Below are 9,240 nucleotides of genomic sequence, written 5' to 3'. Positions count from 1 at the left end.
GCTGAAGACTTGGCTTTTTGACTTGGACTCATCTGTTTTTGGCTGTGGTTCCTGTCTTGTGTGGTAGCGCCTGGACGCCTTTGGCATCTGTGGGCTGTATAAATCTTTTGATTGATTGAATGCACAGAAAATACTGTGATCAGAAGAGCTTCCCAGCATGACGTGGGACGGCTTGAGATCCCTGTAGCATCTGCCACTCATCGTGCAGGTAGGTAACAGTCAAACAAGGTGGCACATACACTCAGTGACGTATCCTCAAATCCCAGTGCGCCCTCAGATGTGTTTAGTTTTATCTCTATATTTTTGCATTTTGGTACTTGCAGTTTTATTTGCATTCAAATGCAGGAGTGCAAATATCACAAAGCAACGAAAGAACAGTAGCTCAGTGTAGTGTTTGGCTCTTAGCTTTGTACAGAATAAAACAGCATTGAGGTGGTTTAGTTTCGTTATAGTCTCACAGTCTTATAATAATGGAAAAGCATCATTCAGTAGTTTGGTAGAATTACTTTAATTTCTCTCTCTCTCCCTGTCCATGCACCTGCTCATCAGCAACTGATGGGTGGGGAGCTATTGGCCTTGAGTTGAAGATTGCTCCCATCGGCATCTTAATGACACACACAGTGCCTTGTGTGAGTGTTAACTGAGGCCAACTGATGCTGCTCCAGCCCTCCTGTCCTTAACAGGCATGAACTAATCAAAATAAAGCAACAGAATGTATATTTTAATTGACAAGCCTGATGTTCCACTTGCCTACACAATTGTAGGCCGACTATGAGAGCCACATGTGTGTGTGGGAAGAAAAAAGTATGGGGAGATCTAAGACACAAAAGCAGTTCTCTCTCCTGCCTGGTGCCTGGGAGATACGTTTTTGTCTGCAGCCATAGGTGCCCATCTACGCTCACGTAGCCGCGGGAGCAGTGCTTAATTTTAGCCAGTGGTTTCCAGTGCTCAGCACTGGCACTTAATTGTCACATGGTGGCGCTGCCTAAAATGACTATTGACTGACGCCCAAGCCATTCTTTAGGACCCGGATCCCCCAGCATGCTCCACGCCCGCCCAAACCCACCAATTAATCCGGACTTTGAGATAAGGGTGGGTGTAAAAAAGGCCATGTTTAATGACAACACTCATAAACATGACAGAACATGATTATTAAAAACACATTTATAAGCAATACTTATTAATGAAGCATGTTATCAAATTGCATTATTCTTTATTCGAAACTGTACAGATAGTCTTCTTTCCCCCAGCACCAAGGGTCCCTCTGGTTCGCATCTCCCCAGGTTGAGATGCCCACGCAAGGTGCAACCCACCTGCGCCCCTGAGTGATGGGCCCCAGCCCTCGGGTCCTTGTCCGCCATTTCCAGGGCCCCACCTCTCGTCCACCAGGCTGCCAAGGAGGCTCGTACCTGTCGCCCTAGCCTCCCCCAGCCGGTGGCCTCCATCCCCCTGCGGAGAGCTTACCTTCTCTCCCCTCAGTGCTGGCCTAGGGAGTGCGCAAGACGGACTCCCGTCCATTTTGTAAGTCTCTATCAATGGTCGAATGTCTCTTCTCCGTAACACACCCCTACGCACTACTGCCTTAAAGGGACGGGTGGGTGGGAGTTGAATAGCTTCTAGGGATCAGGCGAGGGAGCGTGTACGAGCAGGGTGAGACGAGGTCCGGTGCGGGCGAAGGAAGAGGCCGGGTTCTCTGTGCACTTGACCTAAATAGGTCACGGCCTCTGACCCCCACGCCCCCACCGGACATGCGTCACCGCCCCCACCGGAAGTACTTGCTCAGGCCGGCCGCCCATAGGGTGGCCGGACCCTCTACACAGCAAATGGCGTTGCGTGGGCCGGGGGGCCGGGCCCTAAAGGCGTGCTCGTCTAGCCTCGCACTTTGTATAGGACCCGGATCCCCCAGCATGCTCCACGTCTGCCCAAACCCACCAATTAATCAGGACTTTGAGATAAGGGTGGGTGTAAAAAAGGCCATGTTTAATGACAACACTCATAAACATGACAGAACATGATTATTAAAAACACATTTATAAGCAATACTTCTTAATGAAGCATGTTATCAAATTGCATTATTCTTTATTCGAAACTGTACAGATAGTCTTCTTTCCCCCAGCACCAAGGGTCCCTCTGGTTCGCATCTCCCCAGGTTGAGATGCCCACGCAAGGTGCAACCCACCTGCGCCCCTGAGCGATGGGCCCCAGCCCTCGGGTCCTTGTCCGCCATTTCCAGGGCCCCACCTCTCGTCCACCAGGCTGCCAAGGAGGCTCGTACCTATCGCCCTAGCCTCCCCCAGCCGGTGGCCTCCATCCCCCTGCGGAGAGCTTACCTTCTCTCCCCTCAGTGCTGGCCTAGGGAGTGCGCAAGGCGGACTCCCGTCCATTTTGTAAGTATCAATGGTCGAATGTCTCTTCTCCGCCACAAGGGAGACTAGGGCCCATAGGTCCGTCGCCCTTCCCCCCTTCATATAAGTTCAGCACAAAGGACCATATTCCTTTAATCCAAGCATCGGTGCCAGAGTCAGATAAATGTACTCCATCATGGTGGAACATTGCAGGTCCTGAAATCATCTTGTGCGGGAGGTGTAGCAAGCGGCCCTTCACTGAGCACAACTTTGCCAACTCCCCATTGAGACGTCTTACTGACACATTCACAACCCTAGCCCGGATTCCATCGCCCCACCATCGTCGTGGGATCATGCAAGACCATGCTATCCTGGCTTGAGGGAAGGTTCGCCCAAGCCAAGCAAATTCCGTGAGCAGTGCCTCCTTGACCGCCAAGCGTCCGCGGTCTATCGTGTCATTGCCGCCCAAGTGGATGATGATCAAATCAGGGGACTTCTGTCCCTCACGCTCTCTAATCTCCTCCACGAGCCGCCGCAGATGCCGGATGCGCATTCCTCCAACACCGTGCCACAAAAATTCTGTCCCCTCCAAATTCGGTGGTTTCCGCACTCGCCGCTGCTGTAATCGCACTGCTGCCCGCCGGACGAACGAGTGTCCCAATACCCACACCACCTTTCTCGGCATACTAATAATCGGAGAGGAAATAGAAAAGTTAGGCATAGGCATCTCACAGCGGTAAGTCAAAGCAAGTCAGGCCTAATGTACCGCCTGTAGGAATTGGACGACCAACGGCCAACCTTCTTCACTGCACTAGAGGACAACCCCGCCCCTGCCGCTAAAGTAGCTGCCCCTATCCTAAAGGAATTGGATGAATAATTTGCGTCCCCCAGGCCCAGAACTGCCAATGCCTTCCGCAAGACTGCTTTAAATTGGTACTGCGAAACACAGTCCCCACCCTCGTGAATGAACAGGGCCTGACTCTTCCCCCAGGGGCGGATGGCTAAGTATGATTGCATACAGGCGACCGGGCAAATAAGTGCCTCCGGTGCGGGGCACAACTGTATCACAGCCCCTTTTCCTGACTGATCAGTTTTAGATTTCCTCAAAAACACTTCTAGGCCACTGGAGTCAATCTTGGTATCCCCGAACTGAATCCCCCCCCCGTGATCGGTGCGGGATGATCCTACCATCTCCCCCAGGCGAAACGCCCCGTAAAATGCTAGGGAGAACACCGCCGAGAACAACGTGCCCTCAGATGCAGAGGAGCACAGCCCAGGGAGGGCGTTCATTATGTCCCTCAAGGTCCTAACATCCAAAGGGCGTCTGCTATCTCGCTTGGGGCCCTCCCTCCTGGCCCAGCCTGACAAAGCTCTCTTGACTACAAATGACATCCCGGGGTCATGCAAACCCGCTAATCTGGCGAAGAACCCCACTGCAGACACATGAATCCTAGCATAAGAGAGTGATCTGCCCTGGTCGCTGATGGTCTGTAAAAAACAATACATTGCTTGATCTGAAAACCAACTTGAGAACCCTGCTTCTTTCACCAATGTCCTGTAACACAAGAAACTCTGCTGGTATGCTTTCCGAGTGCGGTCACTCAATAAGGGAACCAGCCCCGCTAAAGCGGGGCTCCAATCCTCCACAGTGATGGTGGGAGCACTGTCATCCGGTCCTCCGCCTCAGGGTGATACCTGCGGAATTCCTGCAGCTTAAAACGAGACAAAGCATCGGCAGCATGATTGTCAACACCTGGAATGTGTGCTGCCTTGAACAACAGATTCAATTTCAAACATGCCAGAACCAGGCGTTTCAACAGTCTCAAAACATGTCTACATGTAGCTCCCTGCCTGTTGATAGGCTCCACCACAGCCATGTTGTCTGACCAGAATACAACTGATCTATTCCTGAAGCGCTCCGCCCATATGGTTACAGCCACCAAAATTGGGAACAACTCTAAGAAGGCTATGGGGCAGATGTATCATGTGTTTTGCATGTCGCAAAAGCTGCGATTCTCTATTTTCCAGCGTTTGCGACATGCAAAAACGAAAATGGCATGTATGAAAGAAATCGCATCGCACATTAGGAATTCGCATGTTTGCGAATTCCTTATGTGCGAGAAATTTAAAATCGCAGAAAATATTGCGAATCGCGATATTGCATTGGTGCAAAATTGCGAAATTCGCATGGATATGTAAGAAAAAATCGCAAATTGCGATTTTGTCAATTTCGCATAATAAAGAATCGCAATTAACACCAGGTACAAGCAGGTGGTAAAAAAAAAAATATATAAAAGAACACCCAGAATGCATTTTCACTTTTTCCAAAATGGCGGGACTGTACCTGATTGCCAGGAGGATGCGCATCCAAGCTCTTGCCCAGAGAAGACAACGTCAGGAAAGGATATTCCGAATACGCATTACGCTGTTCCAGCAGACACAGGAGGAGATATATGAAAAATACAGGCTACATCCTCACAGCATTCTGGACCTCATTACTGAATTGAAACCATTTTTGACACGCCCAACTGCCAGAACACAAGCCATACCAACACATGTGCAGGTATTGTGCTCACTGCACCTTTTGGCTTCTGGCTCCTTTCAAACAGTAATAGCAGAGGTTGGTGGAGTGTCACAGAGTGCCCTATCGCGTTTTTTCCATGTCTTCTTGGATGCAATGATCAGTAGACTCCAACATCATATATATTTTTCAAATACACAGCAAGCCATACAGGAAGCCAAGTTGGATTTCTATCAAATAGCAAGATTTCCACATGTGATTGGATGCATAGATGGAACCCATATTGCCATCACCCCACCAGCAGCCATTGAATATGTTTTCCGCAACAGAAAACACTACCATTCACTGAACATCCAGGTCATATGCAACGCTAAATACATAATACAGGACATTGTGGCAAAGTTTCCAGGGAGTACACATGACTCTTACATCTTCAGACATAGTGCAATACATAGACGTCTCAGTGCTGGTCAGTTTGGAGATGGATACCTGCTAGGTAAGTAATACTCATCCATCCTCCCTTCCACCCAACCAATGTAATGTAACTCTGAGTCACTTTTCCCTCTCTAACTTGCAGGTGATAGTGCTTACGCAGTGCGTGATTTCATACTCACACCATACTTGAATCCTGCAAATGCAAGTGAAAGACGCTACAACAGGGCACACCGGTCCACACGTGGGGTAATAGAACGTACATTTGGAATTCTGAAAAGCCGTTTCAGACGCATTCACAAAAGTGGAGGTGCATTGCAATACAATCCAGAGACATGTTGCAAAATAGTGACAGCATGTGCAATGCTGCATAACATAGCAATCCGCAAAGGCACAGAAATTGAAGTGAGTGACTCAGACACATCTGATGATGAAGATGATAACCCTCCCCCAAGAATGGCAGTGGCAGGAGTAGGAGCCATGGCTGGTCGGCAAAGGAGGGCAGAGATTACACGTAACTATTTTTAGGTGAGAAAAAAATACAGAAAACCATTTTCACTTTGCCATTGTTCTTTAATGCAGAACAAGAAAACAGTGCTATATGTATGTGAAATTATATGTAATCATTGTGATTTCACATGTCCTTACTACTAATGAAATTAAACAGTATCCATGCATGACTGCTGCATGGGTACTTCATGGGTACTTCAAGAAGGTAAGTCATTTTTTGCGCTGGCGACTGCCAGCAGGTTGATCAAGTGGAGGCATGGCCTCTTGCTCTGCTCCAGTAGTGGAACGCCTTCCACTCCTGCGTTGTACCATGATGTTTGTTGGTGTGGGGTTGCTGCTACTCCTACTGGAGTTGTCCTCACTTTCTCCCGAGCACAGAAGGGCCCTTGCACCTGATTGGTTTGTTTGCATACTTTCCAGTACCAATGTCATATTGTTCACACTCTGTCCAACTGAACGTGTGCAATCACTCAATTCACGCTGCATGTTCACACTGCGACGTGTGAAGTTGCTGGTGACTGCACATAGCTGGTTGATGGCTTTGGTGTAGCTGTGCATTGTGTCCTGCGCAGCCTGTGCAGCCCTGTTCCGTGCATCCTCTGTGTTCACAAGTGTCAGGCAAAGTTTATCAATGGCATCAGCCATGCGTTCCTGGTTCTTGTTGGATTTCACAAGCTGCCTATTGATGGATCTGAGTGCCTTATGTTGAAGGCGTTGTACCTCAAGCATGTTTTGCTCAAGGCCTGCAAACACTGTCACAACTTCACTCTGTCCTGTGTTATTTGCAGATGGCTCAATACGGAATGCACGTGCCCTCCGTGGACTTTGTGAAGGCTGTTGTGCATCTTGGCTGGACACAGTGACTGTCTCATTGGACACTGCTTCAACATCTGAGGTTTCATCCTCTTCCATTGGTTGTAGAGGTAGAACTCGTCTGCGCTTCCTCTGTATGGTCACAGGGGCATTACTGACTTCATTGTCTAAATCTGACATCACATGGGGAGGTGACAATTCAACATCATTGTCAGTCCTGTCCTCACTGGTATGTCCTGTGAATGTAGAGTGCAAAATATGAATTTGTGTTCATTACATAATAAAAATTTACTCATGGCACTGTATTACTTGTACTGCACTGTTTTAGCATTACGTAGTCCCACATTAAGGAGTCATATAAGTGACTGTTATTGTGAGTGTTACTAGGGCAATGGGACTACAACTCCCATGATGCATTGCTGTGGTATTGTTTCACAGTGTTCATGGACTAATGGTAATCTCAAATGCAGTGCACACACACACACACACACACACATTTTTGGTACACACACATGGATGCACTTTCATATCCTCTTACCTTGTGCTGGTGCTGTGGGTTCTGAGCTGTCTATGTTGGTCACTCCACTCACACTTTCAGTTGTCAGTGTGGATTCTATCAATTCCTCATGGGGTGTTGGTTTGTCCACCATGGAGCTTCCACCATGTTGCTATCTTTCAGCCTCTCCACAAGTTTTTCCTTGGATCTCAGTCTCATGTCATACCACCTTTTTTTGATTTCATCAATGGAGCGAGTGGTGACTCCTACTGAGTTGACCTTCTTCTGGATCTCCAGCCATATTTTTCTCTTCCTGGAGTCAGGTACCTTTAAAGATTTTTTTCCAAAGAGGTCTTCATGGTTACACACCATTTCTTCTATGAGCACTTCTTGCTCCTTCTCTGAAAACTTCTGCTTTCTTTTTTTCTTCTCAATTGGCTGCTCCTCCTGTGCCTTCTGTGCCTCCATAGCTGAACAAACAGGTCTGCTCTGCCTCAGCACACTCTTCCAACTGCCACTGGGTGTGGCTCTGGGGAGCAGGTGCAAGCAATCACTGGTACTTCCTGCTTGTGATGTCATCAACTTGTGCCAGCATTGCATGATTCCCGTTTTTGCGAGTTCCTAAAATGCGAAAATCGCAATTATGCGATTCGCACTTTTCTCGCAATATTTTCTGCGAGTTTTATGGAGTCGCTATTTTCTCGCAATTTTCATGTTACATACCATTTTGCGATTCCGAAATTGCGATTCGCAACAAATCGCTATTACGGACTCGCAAAATGGTTTTTTGATACATCTGCCCCTAAGTTTTTTGTCAATCCACTCTTATGCCATTCCTCCGGCCATTCCGCCCGCACCACTGAGGACCCAGGATAGCCCCAAAACCAATGCTGCCTGCAGCGTCCGTGAATAATCCTAATTCAGAGTTGGACACCGGGGGGGCTGGCCAGACTACAGCGCCATTAAAGTTTGTCAAGAAGTCGCGCCAGACCATAAGGTCGTCTCTAACCTCAGCCCGGAGGCGCACCCTGTGATGCTTCTGAGTAAGACCCACCATGGCCCTGGCTATCGATCTGGAGAAGGGGCGGCCCATTGGGATGATCCTGAGAGCAAAGTTTAACTGGCCCACCAAAACCTGCAACTGGTGAAGAGTAACTTTAGGAACGGCCAAAGCCATATCAATTGCCTGGGAAAAAGCCTGCACCTTGTCTGCTGGCAATCTGCATATCCCAGCTTCAGTATCAATCTCGATCCCCAGGAAGGACATACATGTCGCTGGACCAACTGTTTTACCCGGGGCCAACTGAATATTAAACTCCCTGAGCATGGACACCAACTGCTGTAAAGCTTGAGCACATGCCGTTGAAGCAGCAGGTCCCATCACCATAAAATCATCCAAGTAGTGGACCACTTCCTTGTACCCTGTCCTGTGCGTAAACAACCACTGGAGCATACAACTAAAGGTTTCAAAGTATCTGCATGAGACTGCACACCCCATAGGCATACACCGATCATTGTAAAATTGGTGGTTTAACTGAAAGCCCAACAAGTGATAGTCCTCTGGATGTACAGGCAACAGGCGGAACGCTGATTCTATGTCTGTTTTAGCCATAATCGCATTCGGTCCTAGGGTCCTTAACTTATTCAAGGTGGCGTCAAAAGATGAGTATGTCACTGAACAAAGGGCCGGATCTATAGCGTCATTGACTGACTCCCCTTTTGGGGCTGACAAATTGTGAATCATTCTGAACTGGCCCGGCTCCTTCTTTGGAACAACTCCCAGAGGGGAGCAAACATAGCCAGGAAGGGGTGGGCGCGGGAAAGGGCCAGCCACGCGCCCCAGCCCCCGCTCCTTCTCTACCTTCAACTCCACTACTCTAGGGTGTGTCCTGGCTGACAACAAGGTGTTGCAATATTCGACGGATGGAACGCCCTGGGCCGGAATGCGAAACCCTTCAGAGAACCCAAAGTACAACAATCTGGCTGCTGATCGGTCTGGGTACTGATTCAGCCAATAAATCAGTTTCCCTATGTCCACAGGAGTGGGCAGCTTAAGGCTGAGAAGGCTTGATCTATTTGCCCCCTCCTCCCCTTTCTTTGGACTTTTTAATACATTTGAATTC

At 48.5% G+C, this 9,240-nt stretch overlaps 1 protein-coding gene across 1 annotated transcript; it reads right to left on the bottom strand.

Moving 5' to 3' along the window:
• Positions 1-2,394: 2,394 nt before the first annotated feature.
• Positions 2,395-6,801, bottom strand: LOC147706274 (uncharacterized). The gene is made up of 3 exons (XM_086929601.1): positions 6,529-6,801; positions 4,041-4,114; positions 2,395-3,031 (listed from the first exon to the last, which is right to left on the bottom strand). The coding sequence occupies exons 1-3, from the start codon at positions 6,799-6,801 to the stop codon at positions 2,395-2,397; spliced, it is 984 nt and encodes a 327-aa protein (XP_086785727.1).
• Positions 6,802-9,240: the final 2,439 nt, after the last annotated feature.

This window comes from Lissotriton vulgaris, chromosome 7 (assembly GCF_964263255.1).
Source record: "Lissotriton vulgaris chromosome 7, aLisVul1.2, whole genome shotgun sequence".
NCBI classification, from domain to species: Eukaryota; Metazoa; Chordata; class Amphibia; order Caudata; family Salamandridae; genus Lissotriton; species Lissotriton vulgaris.
This window is presented reverse-complemented; position numbering and strand designations above follow the sequence as displayed.

What these genes read in the sequence shown, in the direction of transcription:
- LOC147706274 (XM_086929601.1), bottom strand. Translation starts at nt 6,801, where the DNA reads ATGTCAGATTTAGACAATGAAGTCAGTAATGCCCCTGTGACCATACAG. An exon ending in TTGAGCAAAACATGCTTGAG is followed by an intron (nt 4,115 to 6,528) that starts GTACAACGCCTT and finishes CTGTTGTTCAAG; the next exon opens with GCAGCACACATTCCAGGTGT. An exon ending in AAGCTGCAGGAATTCCGCAG is followed by an intron (nt 3,032 to 4,040) that starts GTATCACCCTGA and finishes TCCGATTATTAG; the next exon opens with TATGCCGAGAAAGGTGGTGT.